The following is an 18,088-nucleotide window of genomic DNA, read 5'->3' on the forward strand; positions in this document are numbered from 1 at the left end:
GGCCGTGAAAAAAATATGACCGGTCCTATTTTTTTCACGGCCAACGGTTCACGGACCCATTCAAGTCAATGGGTTCGTGAAAAATCATGGATGCACACAAGATTGTCATCCGCGTCCGTGATCCGTGTCTGTTTTTTCCTATCATTTCAATGGCAAACTTGACTTAGATTTATTTTTTCATTTTTCATGTCCGTGGATCCTCCAAAAATCACGGAAGACTAAAAAATACTGTCGTGTGCAGGAGGCCTAAGGCAGAGTGGCCTGGGTATACCTGATTTATAGCGATTGGTGACAAATTGATTTGGAACAAATCAAATTTCTTAGCGAACTTAGGCGAAGTTGTAGAAAATTATTTGCGGTGTAGACAAGAATACAAATGCAATTCATGGAGTTTTGTTTGCTTTTACGGCATTCACTGATAGTCATATTCTGCAGGTAAGTACAAATATGTCGATAGAAAATGTATATGTTCGTGTTTTACTTTTCAACAAAGAAACACTATTTAAAAATGAAACAATTGTGTCATGCCGCCACATTCTGACGCCTATAACTTTTATTTTTTTTGCTAAAGGAGATGTGTGGGGACTTTTGAAGGGCCGTGTACTATAGGAGATAACCCCTTTAAAGTAATTACACTTAAGATGTGGTCCTATTTTTCTTTATATTCCTTGGGACCCCCAAACAGAACACAGGCATTTCCCACAACTAGGTTCTGGGACCCCACGTGGTGTTGACCCCACAGTCTTTTCATGTGACTGAGAAGAACTTGGCAAGATTCTTCTGTCAGATAACAGACTGCGAATACCTGAACTCTGACCAACGTGTATCATTTATCTTCTCTGTATTGTCATTTCCTATCTGGGCTTAATGTGCTTGTGACGGGTCTACACTCAAACCTCACAGAATCTTCCATTACATAACAAAATACCTCGCCCTCCCTACACAAGAAAAGGAAAAGCAAATGGCTTTATTTTGGCCACAATACAACACATTGCTACCATGATTACCACGCAGTAATGGAAATACCTTCAAGTAGTACAGTGTGTCCAGCAGAAAAAACGGACACTGAGATAAGGATTAATAAATGATGAGCTGTAATTCTTGTTTCCTGGCGCAGCTGCAGGTTTGCTAACAGAGCAAAATGAAAAAGGAATTATTTGCCGGTCATATCCCTAAAACCTAACCAGCCGTTCCTTTATTAAAGCGAACCTACACTTGAAAAATAGAACTTCCAAGTGCTCTTACATCAGGGGTCTTAAACACGCGGCCGAGTGGGAGGCAGTTTACAGCTATGGCTCCCCGCCGGTCAGCACCAGAAGCTGCAGGCCGCTAGGCCCAAAGACTAAGAGGCAGTAGAGCGGTGCAGGAGGTCGCAATGACATTATGGTGACCTCTACAATGACGTGGTCACGAACGCCAGTGTCTCTGAGTACCCAGTGCAGGAGGCCGCGGTGATGTCACATGGAAGAGGCCTGTGGCCTGAAATTCGGAGGGAGAGGCGGGGAACAGGAGTGAGGTGTTATTTTTTTTAAATATATATCTTGGCAAGTGGGGGCATTATAATACCTGGGGGATGCAAGCTTGACTACAATCGGGGAAGGGGGGGGGGGGTTATTATGATACGGGGGGCATACAGTCTGGAACACTACTTGGGGAGCATTATGATATTGGGAGCATGCAGGCCAGACCACTACAGGGTGGACATTATAATGCTGAGAGTATAAAAGGCCGGAGCACTATGGTGAGGGGAGACGAATAAAGGCCGGAGCACTACAGGGGGGGGGGGGCATTATACATACTGGCACAACAGGGAGGCTATAACTGCAGGAGGGCATTAGAAAAAGAGGGGGATATTATAAATACTGGGGGCACTACAGGGGGGCTTTATAATACTGGAGGCATGTAGGCTGGACCACAACGGAAGGGGGGGATGCATGCAGGCTGGACCACTATAGGGACAGGGGGGGGCATTATAATACTGGAGGTATACAGGCTGGAACACCAAAGCGGGGCATTATAATACTGGACACACTACAGGGGAGGCATGAATACAGGACAGAGTACTACAGGGGGAACATTATAATACCGGTTGCATTGTACATACTGACACTACAGGTGGGGTTATAACTACACTGCAGGGGCTTTATAATAGCGGGGGCATGCAGACAGGTCCACTACAGGGGGACATTATAATACTGGAGGCATACAGGCCAGAGCACTACCGGGGGGTTCCATGAATATAAGGCCAAAGCAATACAGGGGGCATTATAAGTACTGGCTTTACAGGGGTGGTTATAACTGCAGGAGGGCATTGTATATACTAGGGCACTACAGGGGCATTATTGCTACTGGAGCAACTACAGAGGGCATAATAAATACTGGGGCCACTATAGGGGGCTTTATTATTACTGTGGTTAGTAGAATCTATAGGGGTGTCTTATAGATCGCCCTTATTACTGCTGGGGGCACTATAGGGCCCCATGGTGGGAGTACTGTGGGGGCATTATTGGGCACAATATAGTGGGCATTGCTACAAATACAGGCACTCTTGGATAGCATTATCTTTATTAGGGGTACTGTAGGGAGCACTATAACTATTGACAGCAGTGTTGGAGCCCTATTACTATGGGAAGGACTACGTGTATGGCACTATTTATGCAGTATGGTGTTTGGGGGCATTGGCGAGCACAGCAGGCACAGTATTGGGGGTAGCAGCAGGATCACACTGTTGGGACACCAGGAGGAGCAGGATGATGGAAAAGTGAGAAATCTCAGATGTCTATGTGTCAAACTCTGCTGAAACGAGACATGACTGAAAGAAGTCATCATGGTGGTCTGAATGGAGAAGACAAGGAAAGAGAACATCTTAGAGGAGACATCACTGGATGTCATAGTTTTGTATTGTACAATATTTTAAATTAATGCAGCCTATCAACTGGAATTTTTTCTCTGTGGCCCATTTATCTGACCGAGTTTGAGACCCCTGTCTTAGATGCTCATAAGTGCCTATCATAGTCTACCATATTACATGTACAGTGGAGCTGCAGCCTGGTCATGGTCACTGTTTCTACAAGACCATTGGCTCACAATACACTCTAGAGACTACATGCCTGAAGCCATGTCAATTCTGCTGTAATCACAGGATATCATTTATTAGAGAGTTGCCTATACAGACAGCTTGAAAATCCCTGACTGGGTAAGAAAGGCTATTTTTCAGCAGTGAGAAATTAAGGCAGGATTTATGTCCTACACTAAAATGAAAAGATTGTTCAGACTGCAAGTAAATAAAGCTCCAAACCAGAGACTACTGCAAAAGGAAGAGCAACCTTTCTGCAGACGGCTTTTAGGTTACTTGCCCTTAATGCATTTTTATGTCAGTGCTAACCTATAGTGACCACCAGGCTGCTGGGGAACACTTAAGGCAGGCTTGGGGCCTACAACAGGTCCCAGACAGTCTATACACCCATCGGCCCCTCGCAATCGCACTTGTGGGGGTGCCGATGGGAGACAGAGGCAGTCTCCTGCTGATCCGGGCTGTTAGAGCAGGAGCAGAGCCCCGTGCAGCGCTTAGAATGGGCCGCCATGAAAAAAGGCAGCGGCCAAGCCTAAGGCTCCTTAGTGAAGGCCATAAAAAGATGTATGGTCTCCAAGGGGTTAACAGGAATGACCTATTGTTCACATTATGATGTTTAACATATTTGTAAAGATTTTTGATGACATTTTTAATTTTCAATATCTATATTTAAACAAAAAACTAAATCCTGCAGTTCTCGCACTGGCCACCCAGACATTGTGAATGCCCTAATCATATTCTGTCTCTCTTAGGGCTCATGCACACGACCATAGTTTTGGTCCACATCCGATCTGCATTTTTGGTGGATCAGATGGGGACCCATTAATTTTATGGAGGCTGAAAAACATGCAACGGCACATCGTGTGCCGTCTGCATCAAACAGTCTGTTCCACAGCTCGACACAAAAACGAACAAAAAAATATATAAAAAATTTAAATAAAAAAATAAGAAAAAGACCATGTCCTATTCTTGTACATTATGCAGACAAGATTAGGCAGGCCCTTGTAATATATTGCAGGGCCTGCGGAAGTGGATAATATGGTATTCACGCGGCCAGTACCTGTGTGGACTGCAAAAATGGATACGGTCGTGTGCATGAGGCCTTCACCAAAGTTCATTAAGGGTTCTGGCCCAGTGCAGTCCAGATCTGAAAGCACCACCCAATTCAGAGAGAACGTTTTTTGCAGTGTGTGTAGCTGCAAGCAGGAAGTAAACACGTGAGGTTTCAATAGTACCTGAGCATAGTCAATACAAGGCAAGAATAAAAATTAAAAAAACATTCTTGGGGGCGCAAACAAAATTTTAATGAAAATTGTGAGTTTTAATTAAATAAACTATGGGTGAATGTGATTCAAAACTCCCTTAAAAATCATACTTTCACCCTCTTCATAGTATTGTTGTATGACGTTCTAGGAAATATGGCTCCATGATTTGCAGTCACTTCCAAAAGGCCTTGTAAATATACAGTCTGTTAATTACCTTCAGTAAAACCAAGAAAAAAAAGTTCTAAAAAAATTTTTTTTAGATCATCTTCAAGACGCGACAATGTCATTGGCTCCTAGTGAACTGATTGGATGCAAGTCTCACAATCCCTCTGCTTCCACCGTGTCCAGCCAACGGGTGCACTCTGCTCTGTAGATGGGAGGATGAACGGATTTGGTCAGGTTGCAGCGCTGAGATTTTAGGACTGAGTTATCTGTAATGTTTCCAGCATGTTCTCTACCGCCTTCAGCGACATCTGCGAGTCGGTCATGGTGCGGCCTGCAAGCTGAGAACAGGGAGAATTGTTATTTGATGGACATTATGCTAATGTTACCTGCACATAGACAAAGCTAATTATAAAAGACAATCTGGAGTTTTGGGAACCATCTTGGGTGCCCTTTACATTCAGAAAGATGACAGTACTATCTACCCCTATAGGGTATCACAATCAAATGGCTAAACCTGTTGGCAAAGTTTTTTTTCTCTTTTTTAAAGGGTTGCTGTACTGTCAAACAACTTCATTTCATTTAATAGAGAATGGCGTAAAAAGAAAATCTGTAAATCACTTCATTTTAAAAAAATCTGCCTGCTTCCACCTGAGAAAAGCTGTAAAGTCATGTCCACTAGGGGCTCTCACTTCCACCTAAGTTGCAGTCCACTGCCTGCTGTCAGGCAAGATCTGTCCATGGTAACAGAGACTCAAAAGAGGCTCGCAGGAAATGGGGGGAGTGTCAGAACTAGCTGAGATCCTGAGCCTGATGAGAGAACTGCTTCTGGAGAGCAGAGAAGCTTCTGTTTGTCCAAGTCTTATCCCGCCCCCTCCCCCCATCAGCTTTCTGAGCTCCCTAGAAGAAAACAAACAGCGGGAAGGGAGGTCACTGCATACAGTACTGGCAGATTCCACAGAAGGAAGATGCCCCTGCTTCTGAGAGAACTGCTTCTAGCTGTGCAAGTGAACAAGGAATAATATGGCTGAGAAACACATTAAGGAAGCCCAAAAAAAATCTTTTCCTTTACAGTTATGATTCTACAGCCATTATGCAAACTTACTCAGGTACGCTTTAAGGGTCTCTCTGATAGTAAAATATTGATAACCTATCCTTAGGACAAGTCATCAATATCTGATTGGTTGGGATCCAACTCCAAGCACCCTTGCCGATCAGCTGTTTGAAGAGGCTGTGGTGCCCTGGTGAGTGCTGAATCCTCTTTCTAGGCCAGTGAAGTCACGTTCATTGGTGACATGGCCTAGGTGCAGCTCAGTCTCACTCCATGGTCCGGGGCTGCAATAGCAAGCACAGCCGCTATACAATGTACATCCTTGTGTTTGGTATGCTGTGAGGAGGCTGCAGTTGCAGCCTCTTCACACAGCTGATCATTGGTGGTGCTGGAAGTCTAATTCTGTTGACTAATTTAATTATCTTGGGATGTTTCTGTACCATGGGGGAGATGAGAAAAGTTCAGTGTCTGCCAGAAAGACTTGGAGATGGAGGGACAGGACCCTCAGGGTGATCAGGTAACAGAGGTTAGTCGCTGTTGAAAGCAGCTTATTTTGTATTGTATTTACATAAGACTCCTTCCAATCCAGCTCAAGGCTTGGTACCCACCTCTTGCATTATGGTATATGTTCACATGTAGTGGAATCCGCAGCATTTTTCAGTACCATCAAGGGCGATGAAAGAAAGATCTGCAGCGCAAATTGACAACTTGTGAATTTATGTCAAAATCTGCAGATCATTCCCTACGTGTGGACATACATCAAGTTGTTGAAAACATAAGAGGTCAAGGCACCAGAGGACTCCTGAGTTCTCGCTGACACGTCTGGTTTTGGAAATACTTGCCTTCCCCATGAAATAAAAGAATTGCTTCTACCGATTTAGAATTCATCTTTAATTTCCCCCCAAAATTCAAATGATAATGAACTTGAATTTCTTGTGATTTGTTTCGGGCCAATTACAGAGAGGGGGAGATTAAAGAATATTTGTTTGGGGTAGAAAGGATTTGTACCAGAATCGGGCGCTAAAATAATTTCAAGAAATTCGCTCTTGTGTAATAAATTGTCAACGGGCTGTTACCATTTCCTTTGTCAATGGGGCACGCCCCTAAACAGTCTGACATTGTTCGCATTCATAGGACATTGTTAGCCTAAGTAAGGACACGACAAGTTGTAAGTTTATTAATACATTTCCAGGAGGAATAACAGCAGAATGACACAATGCAGAGTATTAAGTAGAGACAAGCAACATTATTTCATGAACACAAATATTTACATGTTGGGAGCAGTAATGGGTCCTCTTTAAAAAAAAAAAAAACGACCCCGTGACATGCTTAAAGGGGCTGTCCGAGTTACTGAAAGATGTGGGCACAGGGTTCGTGGGCACTTACCATTGATTGGCTGCAGTGGTCACGGGTGCATAGGGGCATGTCGCCGAGGTAGCCATGTAAAGCAAAGTACGTATTTTTTTATTACAATCCCTGCCTTTGACCACTTTTCTCAATGACTAAGACAACCTATGCAAGAAAGGTCTACATAGAGGACCAGCATTCCACATTGTTGGAAGAGTGCCAGGGCTTCCAAGGGCCACTAGGAGGCACGAGACATAGGAACGCCCCTATCGGGGAGGCTATTCCATTTGTGGGTAGGGTGGCAGAAATAGGGACATCAATAGGGACAGTGCCCTTTACCCTATGCTTATGGTATGTCCACCATACCTTCCTACAATGACATTTCACCGGAATAGTCTTCTGCTATATTTTTGCTTTTTGAATTTCTTTATTTATTTTCTCTTTATTGTATATTGTGGGTGACTTGGTTTTATTATTCAAGAATTAAAGGTTATGTTTTAAACAGTGGTTATTCTGTGAGCCCTAAAAGTATTTACCACTCCTGATTAGAATTCCTTCGGACAAGGTTAAGTCCATTCTGTGAATCCCTGCCTTTGGCCACTTTTCTCAATGACTAAGACAACCTATGCAAGAAAGGAGCCCAAGTGCAGCCACCGTCTTCCTCCAGCAGCGCTCGGGAAGATTAACAGTCCCGTACACCATTAAACTAAGGTTTAATTTCCACTCTGCAGCATTTACTCAGGAAGAAATTAAGCCTGGCCAATTATATCTTCCCATAATTACTCTGCCGGGCGGCTCTGTTAGTTGACTGAAGCCTTTGAATCGAGAGCTGCTGAGTGCTTCCCGCTGCTTTTAAAATGAGTTTCCTAACAGCCCTGACAACCTCCATCACTCATCGGCCTGATTACACGACACATGCTAAGCAGGTACGCGGCTGGCTTTTGTCAGTGAAAGGCGGATTTGCAATACACCGCCATTTTCTCCTGAGAACACTTGCGCAATTTGCTTTTGGTAAGGGGTGGGAAAAAAAAAACAGTTTCTGGGTCTAATGTGAACATTTAAACACTTAATAAATTTTCAATATAATGGTTTATTTTCTGAAAAGCTGCATATTACGACGATGATTTATGAGCACCCCCCTCCCCAAACTTACCTTCATTTAGTAAGTCTGGTATGATGTGTGTGAAAGGATTATGTGATCAAGAAACAGGTCCACCGAGGAGCGCCGGAGTTGCCGTTAACCTGTTTCTGACCTTTCGCTATGCGACCTGATCAATCACTGGCTGGGAACAGCTTTTCTCTTTTATTACATGCTCACGGCATGATAAGGTAAGTACCCCCAATGTATTCGCCGTAGCTTAATAAGGTAAAAATTGAACGAGCGTACAGAAAAGCATCTGCAAGGACCCATATCCTGGTTACACCACGTATCGCACTTTATTAGGCTACAGGTATACGTTTTCTTCTTGGCTACAACACATACCTTGTTTTATTGTATTGCAGAATTTGGTTTTGGTCCTGGCAACGCTTCATGTGTTCTTTTGTAACTGTACAGCAGGCGTTTGATTAATTCATGGCTGCGTTGTATGGCCACTCATACGGCACTATGGGGTTCTGCTGAAAACCTGGCAGTAAATCATCTCTCCCATGACAGGACTATAGTTATTTTCCAAGGTGACTACTCCAGATGCTTGAAATTGTATTTGCTGACATGTTAGCTATAAAGATGATAGGAGCTTAAAGGGGTTATCCAAGACTAAAAACTGCCCCCCATATGCCTGGGCCCCTCACACTGAATATACTTACCTGGCTCCCCGCACTGCCGCCGCTCCAAATTCTCCCCGTCTGCGGATGAAAACATCCAGTGTCAGGGGGAGCAGCCAATGGCAGGCGGGGACGAGCCTCCCTAGCCTTACCTGCCATCGTCTCCTCCGCCCCCACCCCCCCTCGACACCAGATGTTTTCATCTGCGCACGGGGAGAAGCAGCAGCGGCGGTGCGGGGACCAGGGGAGGCACAAGGAGTGGGGGGCCAGGTAAGTATATTCAGGAGGGGCCCAGACATACGGGGGGCAGTTTTTAGTCTTGGATAACCCCTTAAAGGGGTTGTCCGGGCTACAGATATTGATTACTTATTACTAGGCTAGGTCATTAATATCAGATCGGTGTGGGTCCGACATCCAGCACTCCCACCAATCAGCCATTGGTACCAGAAACTATATAGTGTAGGAAGCAGAAGGCTCTGTATACTGTGCAGTAGGGCTGCAACTAACGATTATTTGAATAATCGATTAGTTGCCGATTAATTTCTACGATTAATCGATTAATCGGGAAAAACGACAAAATTACAAAACAGAGAGGTTTATATGATCTTACTTGAAAAATTATGTTCAAAGGCCATATTAAAACAAATTGTGGACGACACTATTATGGGGGATCTGTGGACGACACTATTATGGGGGATCTGTGGACGACACTATAATGGGGGATCTGTGGACGACACTATAATGGGGGATCTGTGGACGACACTATAATGGGGGATCTGTGGACGACACTATTATGGGGGATCTGTGGACGACACTATTATGGGGGATCTGTGGACGACACTATTATGGGGGATCTGTGGACGACACTATTATGGGGGATCTGTGGACGACACCATTATGGGGGATCTGTGGACGACACTATTATGGGGGATCTGTGGACGACACTATTATGGGGGATCTGTGGACGACACTATTATGGGGGATCTGTGGACGACACTTATGGGGGATCTGTGGACGACACTATTATGGGGGATCTGTGGACGACACTATTATGGGGGATCTGTGGACGACACTATTATGGGGGATCTGTGGACGACACTATTATGGGGGATCTGTGGACGACACTATTATGGGGGATCTGTGGACGACACTATTATGGGGGATCTGTGGACGACACTATTATGGGGGATCTGTGGACGACACTATTATGGGGGATCTGTGGACGACACTATTATGGGGGATCTGTGGACGACACTATTATGGGGGATCTGTGGACGACACTATTATGGGGGATCTGTGGACGACACTATTATGGGGGATCTGTGGACGACACTATTATGGGGGATCTGTGGACGACACTATTATGGGGGATCTGTGGACGACACTATTATGGGGGATCTGTGGACGACACTATTATGGGGGATCTGTGGACGACACTATTATGGGGGATCTGTGGACGACACTATTATGGGGGATCTGTGGACGACACATTATGGGGATCTGTGGACGACACTATTATGGGGGATCTGTGGACGACACTATTATGGGGGATCTGTGGACGACACTATTATGGGGGATCTGTGGACGACACTATTATGGGGGATCTGTGGACGACACTATTATGGGGGATCTGTGGACGACACTATTATGGGGGATCTGTGGACGACACTATTATGGGGGATCTGTGGACGACACTATTATGGGGGATCTGTGGACGACACTATTATGGGGGATCTGTGGACGACACTATTATGGGGGATCTGTGGACGACACTATTATGGGGGATCTGTGGACGGCGCAGTTATGGGGGATCTGTGGACGGCGCAGTTATGGGGGATCTGTGGACGGCGCAGTTATGGAGAGGGGGATCTGTGGACGGCGCAGTTATGGAGAGGGGGATCTGTGGACGGCGCAGTTATGGGGGATCTGTGGACGGCGCAGTTATGGAGAGGGGGATCTGTGGGTGGCGTAGTTATGGAGAGGGGGATCTGTGGGTGGCGTAGTTATGGAGAGGGGGATCTGTGGGTGGCGCTGTTATGGAGAGGGGGATATGTGCACTGTTATGGGCATAACAGTGCACAGATCCCTTTCCTCATAACAGTGCACAGATCCCCCTTCCCATAGCAGTGCCATACACAGATCCTCCCCCCTCCCCATAGCAGTGCTATACACAGACCCCCCTCCCCATAGCAGTGCCATACACAGATCAGATCCTCCCCCCTCCCCATAGCAGTGCTATACACAGGCCCCCCCTCCCCATAGCAGTGCCATACACAGACCCCCCTCCCCATAGCAGTGCCATAGACAGATCCTCCCCCCTCCACATAACAGCCCCGGCCCCGATGCTTATAAGTCGGACTAATCACTGCATCTTTATTTTACCTTTTTACAATGACGCTCCTGTAACAGCCAGGCAGAGCGGACGGCGGCGCAACGTCACTCACTCACGTGACGCACCTGCTCCGCCCACCTTATGAATGAAGGAGGCGGAGCAGGCATGTCACGTGAGTGAGTGACGTTGCGCCGCCGTCCGCTCTGCCTGGCTGTTACAGGAGCGTCATTGTAAAAAGGTAAAATAAAGATGCAGCGACCACCCGCATAGCAACGAATCGGCGATTATTCGATAACTGGATTCGTCGACAACGAATCCAGTTATCGAATATAATCGATTACATCGATTAATCGTTGCAGCCCTACTGTGCAGTTTACAGCACCGGCGTACTGCAGATCGGCTCCCATTCACGTGGATGGAAGCTGTGCTGAAGTACCTGGAACAGCCAGTGCACAGCGTGTGGAACTTTCTACTTCCAGCTCCATACACTTTATAGTTTCTGGCGTCAATCTGATATTAATGACCTAACCTCAGGTTAGGTCATTAATATCTAGGTTCTGGAAAACCGCTTCAAAGAATATGTTGACCTTAAAGGGGTTTTCCAAGACTTTAAAACTGATGACCTATCCAGAAGATGATTGATGGGGGGTCAGACACCCGGGACTCACGCCGATCAGCTGTTTGAGAAAGCAGCGGCGCTCTAAGTTTCTAGCTCAGCACAAGAGCTTTGTTCACAACCATACAGGTCAGTATGTCTTTGTAATGTCCTCCATGATCCTGAGACTGCTTCGGAGAGTGAGAGGTTAGGTTAGGAAGCAAAATCTTCTCTACTTTGTGTGCAGAAGATGCCAGCAAGCTGCCACCCACCAGACCTAGGAGGACTGCAAACTAGAGACAGAGCCTGCAGAGGAAAACTGCTAAAAACGGCAGCTACAGGGATGAGCGAATTGATTTCAGATGCTTCATCTGAAGCCAATTCGCATAAAACTTCGCTTAAATACTGTACGGCGCAAGCGCTTCGTACAGTATTAGAATGTATTGGCTCCGATGAGCAGAAGTTATTACTTTGCGAAGTCTCGCGAGACTTCCGGTAATAACTTCGTAAAATTTATTTCTACTGTAAGGAACCTTTGTACTGAACTCGGGTTCCGTACCCGAGATCGGTACCAAGGTTTTTTACAGTAGACATAAATTTACGAAGTTATTTCCGGAAGTCGCAAAGTAATAACTTCGGCTCATCGGAGCCAATACATTCTAATACTGTACGGAGCGCTTGCTCTGTACAGTATTCAAAGTTTTATGCGAATCGACTTCTGATGAAGCATTCAAAGGCGATTAGCTCATCCCTAATAGTAGCCAAAAATGTACACACACTGTACTATTGATTGATGAACTGTTTGTTGACACTTTAAACAAATTCTGTCACAGGGATTATGCCTATAGAGGGGTTCATATGTGCAGTTAGGTCTCCATCAGCATTTTTAAACAAACTTGTGTTACTACCATCAATGATTTAGTTTATATAAAAAATAGATTTTATTCATATGCTAATTAGCTTCCTACGGAGCCCATGTCCCTATGGCTGTTGAAGCCCAGCCGCGCCGCTTCTCCTTGAGCCCAGCACCGCCCCACATCCAAAAATGTCCTCCTTCCAGCGCCAACGTCACTGCCCAGAAGCGCCTTAATCTTGCACATGCGTGCAGAGACGTGCATTCCCTGGGGTTGCCAGCACAGTAACATCGGGACTGAAAGGAAGGCATTTTTGGATGTGGGGCAGTGCTGGGCTCCAGGAGAAAGGGCACAGCTGGGCTTCAATGGCCAAAGGGACATGGGCTCCTTAGGAAGGTAATTCACATACAGTGGCGGAAATAATTATTTGACCCCTCACTGATTTTGTAAGTTTGTCCAATGACAAAGAAATGAAAAGTCTCAGAACAGTATCATTTCAATGGTAGGTTTATTGTAACAGTGGCAGATAGCACATCAAAAGGAAAATCGAAAAAATAACTTTAAATAAAAGATAGCAACTGATTTGCATTTCATTGAGTGAAATAAGTATTTGAACCCTCTAACAAAAAAAGACTTAATACTTGGTGGAAAAACCCTTATTTGCAAGCACAGAGGTCAAACGTTTCTTGTAATTGATGACCAAGTTTGCGCACATTTTAGGAGGAATGTTGGTCCACTCCTCTTTGCAGATCATCTCTAAATCCCTAAGGTTTCGAGGCTGTCTCTGTGCAACTCTGAGCTTGAGCTCCCTCCATAGGTTTTCGATTGGATTAAGGTCCGGAGACTGACTAGGCCACTCCATGACCTTAATGTGCTTCTTCTTGAGCCACTCCTTTGTTGCCTTTGCTGTATGTTTTGGGTCATTGTCGTGCTGGAACACCCATCCACGACCCATTTTCAGTTTCCTGGCAGAGGGAAGGAGGTTGTCGCTCAGGATTTCACGATACATGGCTCCGTCCATTTTCCCGTTTATGCGAATAAGTTGTCCTGTGCCCTTAGCAGAAAAACACCCCCAAAGCAAAATGTTTCCACCCCCATGCTTGACGGTGGGGACGGTGTTTTGGGGGTCATAGGCAGCATTTTTCTTCCTCCAAACACAGCGAGTTGAGTTAATGCCAAAGAGCTCTATTTTGGTCTCATCAGACCACAGCACCTTCTCCCAGTCACTCTCTGAATCATTCAGGTGTTCATTGGCAAACTTCAGACGGGCCTGCACATGTGCCTTCCTGAGCAGGGGGACCTTGCGAGCCCTGCAGGATTTTAATCCATTGCGGTGTAATGTGTTTCCAATGGTTTTCTTGGTGACTGTGGTCCCTGCTAATTTGAGGTCATTAACTAACTCCTCCCGTGTAGTTCTAGGATGCTTTTTCACCTTTCTCAGAACCATTGAGACCCCACGAGGTGAGATCTTGCGTGGAGCCCCAGAGCGAGGTCGATTGATGGTCATTTTGTGCTCCTTCCATTTTCGAACAATCGCACCAACAGTTGTCACCTTCTCTCCCAGCTTCTTGCTAATGGTTTTGTAGCCCATTCCAGCCTTGTGCAGGTCTACAATTTTGTCTCTGACATCCTTGGACAGCTCTTTGGTCTTTCCCATGTTGGAGCGTTTGGAGTCTGCTTGATTGATTGATTCTGTGGACAGGTGTCTTTTATACAGGTGACTAGTTAAGACAGGTGTCCTTAATGAGGGTGACTAATTGAGTAGAAGTGTCTAACCACTCTGTGGGAGCCAGAACTCTTAATGGTTGGTAGGGGTTCAAATACTTATTTCACTCAATGAAATGCAAATCAGTTTTATTTAAAGTTATTTTTTCGATTTTCCTTTTGATGTGCTATCTGCCACTGTTACAATAAACCTACCATTGAAATGATACTGTTCTGAGACTTTTCATTTCTTTGTCATTGGACAAACTTACAAAATCAGTGAGGGGTCAAATAATTATTTCCGCCACTGTATGAATAAAATCGATTTTTCATATAAACTAAATCATTGATGGCAGTAACACAAGTATATTTAAAACATGCTGAAGGAGACCTAACTGCACATATGAACGCCTCTATAGGCATAATCCTGGTGACAGAATCTCTTCAAAGGGGTTTTCCCATCTAAACATTTTTGGGCTTATCAGTAGGATATACCCCAAATGTCAGATAGAAGCAGGTCCCAGAGGTGTGACCCGCACCTATCACCAGAACGGGGCACCCAAAGTGAAGAGCATACCACACAGCCATCTCTCCATTCACTGCTAAGGGACATTTGAAAATAGCTGAGCCAGAGCTTCCACAGAAACCAATGGAGGATGACTGTGCATGTGGCTACTCTCCCTATAAGGCTGAGTTCACACGAGCGTGACGGATTAGGTCCGGATGCGTTCAGGGTGCGTTCAGTTAAACTCGCACCATTTTGCAAGCAAGTTCAGTCAGTTTTGTCTGCGATTACGTTTAGTAGTTCAGTTTTTTCCGCGCAGGTGCAATGCGTTTTGATGCATTTTTCACGCGCGTGATAAAAAACTGAAGGTTTACATCTCTTAGCAACCATCAGTGAAAAACGCATTGCACCCGCACTTGCTTGCAGATGCAATGCGTTATTCACGCAGCCCCATTCACTTCTATGGGGCCAGGGCTGCGTGAAAAACGCAGAATATAGAACATGCTGCGATTTTAAAGCATTGCAGAAGTGATGCGTGAAAAAAAAAACGCTCATGTGCACAGCCCCATTTAAATGAATGGGTCAGGATTCAGTGCGGGTGCAATGCGTTCACCTACTGCATTGCACCCGCGCGGAAATCTCGCCCGTGTGAACGCAGCCTAAAAGTACTTTTTTTTTTTACATTTTATTTTCATTTAATCACAACAAAGGAAAAAAAAAAAATGTGTTCTTTTGTAACTGTACAGCAGGCGTTTGATTAATTCATGGCTGCGTTGTATGGCCACTCATACGGCACTATGGGGTTCTGCTGAAAACCTGGCAGTAAATCATCTCTCCCATGACAGGACTATAGTTATTTTCCAAGGTGACTACTCCAGATGCTTGAAATTGTATTTGCTGACATGTTAGCTATAAAGATGATAGGAGCTTAAAGGGGTTATCCAAGACTAAAAACTGCCCCCCATATGCCTGGGCCCCTCACACTGAATATACTTACCTGGCTCCCCGCACTGCCGCCGCTCCAAATTCTCCCCGTCTGCGGATGAAAACATCCAGTGTCAGGGGGAGCAGCCAATGGCAGGCGGGGACGAGCCTCCCTAGCCTTACCTGCCATCGTCTCCTCCGCCCCCACCCCCCCTCGACACCAGATGTTTTCATCTGCGCACGGGGAGAAGCAGCAGCGGCGGTGCGGGGACCAGGGGAGGCACAAGGAGTGGGGGGCCAGGTAAGTATATTCAGGAGGGGCCCAGACATACGGGGGGCAGTTTTTAGTCTTGGATAACCCCTTAAAGGGGTTGTCCGGGCTACAGATATTGATTACTTATTACTAGGCTAGGTCATTAATATCAGATCGGTGTGGGTCCGACATCCAGCACTCCCACCAATCAGCCATTGGTACCAGAAACTATATAGTGTAGGAAGCAGAAGGCTCTGTATACTGTGCAGTAGGGCTGCAACTAACGATTATTTGAATAATCGATTAGTTGCCGATTAATTTCTACGATTAATCGATTAATCGGGAAAAACGACAAAATTACAAAACAGAGAGGTTTATATGATCTTACTTGAAAAATTATGTTCAAAGGCCATATTAAAACAAATTGTGGACGACACTATTATGGGGGATCTGTGGACGACACTATTATGGGGGATCTGTGGACGACACTATAATGGGGGATCTGTGGACGACACTATAATGGGGGATCTGTGGACGACACTATAATGGGGGATCTGTGGACGACACTATTATGGGGGATCTGTGGACGACACTATTATGGGGGATCTGTGGACGACACTATTATGGGGGATCTGTGGACGACACCATTATGGGGGATCTGTGGACGACACCATTATGGGGGATCTGTGGACGACACTATTATGGGGGATCTGTGGACGACACTATTATGGGGGATCTGTGGACGACACTTATGGGGGATCTGTGGACGACACTATTATGGGGGATCTGTGGACGACACTATTATGGGGGATCTGTGGACGACACTATTATGGGGGATCTGTGGACGACACTATTATGGGGGATCTGTGGACGACACTATTATGGGGGATCTGTGGACGACACTATTATGGGGGATCTGTGGACGACACTATTATGGGGGATCTGTGGACGACACTATTATGGGGGATCTGTGGACGACACTGTTATGGGGGATCTGTGGACGACACTATTATGGGGGATCTGTGGACGACACTATTATGGGGGATCTGTGGACGACACTATTATGGGGGATCTGTGGACGACACTATTATGGGGGATCTGTGGACGACACTATTATGGGGGATCTGTGGACGACACTATTATGGGGGATCTGTGGACGACACTATTATGGGGGATCTGTGGACGACACTATTATGGGGGATCTGTGGACGACACTATTATGGGGGATCTGTGGACGACACTATTATGGGGGATCTGTGGACGACACTATTATGGGGGATCTGTGGACGACACTATTATGGGGGATCTGTGGACGACACTATTATGGGGGATCTGTGGACGACACTATTATGGGGGATCTGTGGACGACACTATTATGGGGGATCTGTGGACGACACTATTATGGGGGATCTGTGGACGACACTATTATGGGGGATCTGTGGACGACACTATTATGGGGGATCTGTGGACGACACTATTATGGGGGATCTGTGGACGACACTATTATGGGGGATCTGTGGACGGCGCAGTTATGGGGGATCTGTGGACGGCGCAGTTATGGGGGATCTGTGGACGGCGCAGTTATGGAGAGGGGGATCTGTGGACGGCGCAGTTATGGAGAGGGGGATCTGTGGACGGCGCAGTTATGGGGGATCTGTGGACGGCGCAGTTATGGAGAGGGGGATCTGTGGGTGGCGTAGTTATGGAGAGGGGGATCTGTGGGTGGCGTAGTTATGGAGAGGGGGATCTGTGGGTGGCGCTGTTATGGAGAGGGGGATATGTGCACTGTTATGGGCATAACAGTGCACAGATCCCTTTCCTCATAACAGTGCACAGATCCCCCTTCCCATAGCAGTGCCATACACAGATCCTCCCCCCTCCCCATAGCAGTGCTATACACAGACCCCCCTCCCCATAGCAGTGCCATACACAGATCAGATCCTCCCCCCTCCCCATAGCAGTGCTATACACAGGCCCCCCCTCCCCATAGCAGTGCCATACACAGACCCCCCTCCCCATAGCAGTGCCATAGACAGATCCTCCCCCCTCCACATAACAGCCCCGGCCCCGATGCTTATAAGTCGGACTAATCACTGCATCTTTATTTTACCTTTTTACAATGACGCTCCTGTAACAGCCAGGCAGAGCGGACGGCGGCGCAACGTCACTCACTCACGTGACGCACCTGCTCCGCCCACCTTATGAATGAAGGAGGCGGAGCAGGCATGTCACGTGAGTGAGTGACGTTGCGCCGCCGTC

General features: G+C 46.2%; 1 protein-coding gene across 3 annotated transcripts in view; it reads right to left on the reverse strand.

Moving 5' to 3' along the window:
• Positions 1-4,355: 4,355 nt before the first annotated feature.
• Positions 4,356-18,088, reverse strand: part of EMC2 (ER membrane protein complex subunit 2) — a 104,437-nt gene continuing 90,704 nt past the window's right edge. For all 3 annotated transcript variants that reach the window (XM_044295037.1, XM_044295036.1, XM_044295039.1), the window contains exon 12: positions 4,356-4,841. In XM_044295037.1, coding sequence (XP_044150972.1) covers positions 4,755-4,841 — 87 coding nt within the window. In that variant the 3' untranslated portion in view covers positions 4,356-4,754. The remainder of the gene's footprint in view (positions 4,842-18,088) is intronic.

This window comes from Bufo gargarizans, chromosome 5 (genome assembly GCF_014858855.1).
Source record: "Bufo gargarizans isolate SCDJY-AF-19 chromosome 5, ASM1485885v1, whole genome shotgun sequence".
In the NCBI taxonomy this organism is placed as follows: Eukaryota; Metazoa; Chordata; class Amphibia; order Anura; family Bufonidae; genus Bufo; species Bufo gargarizans.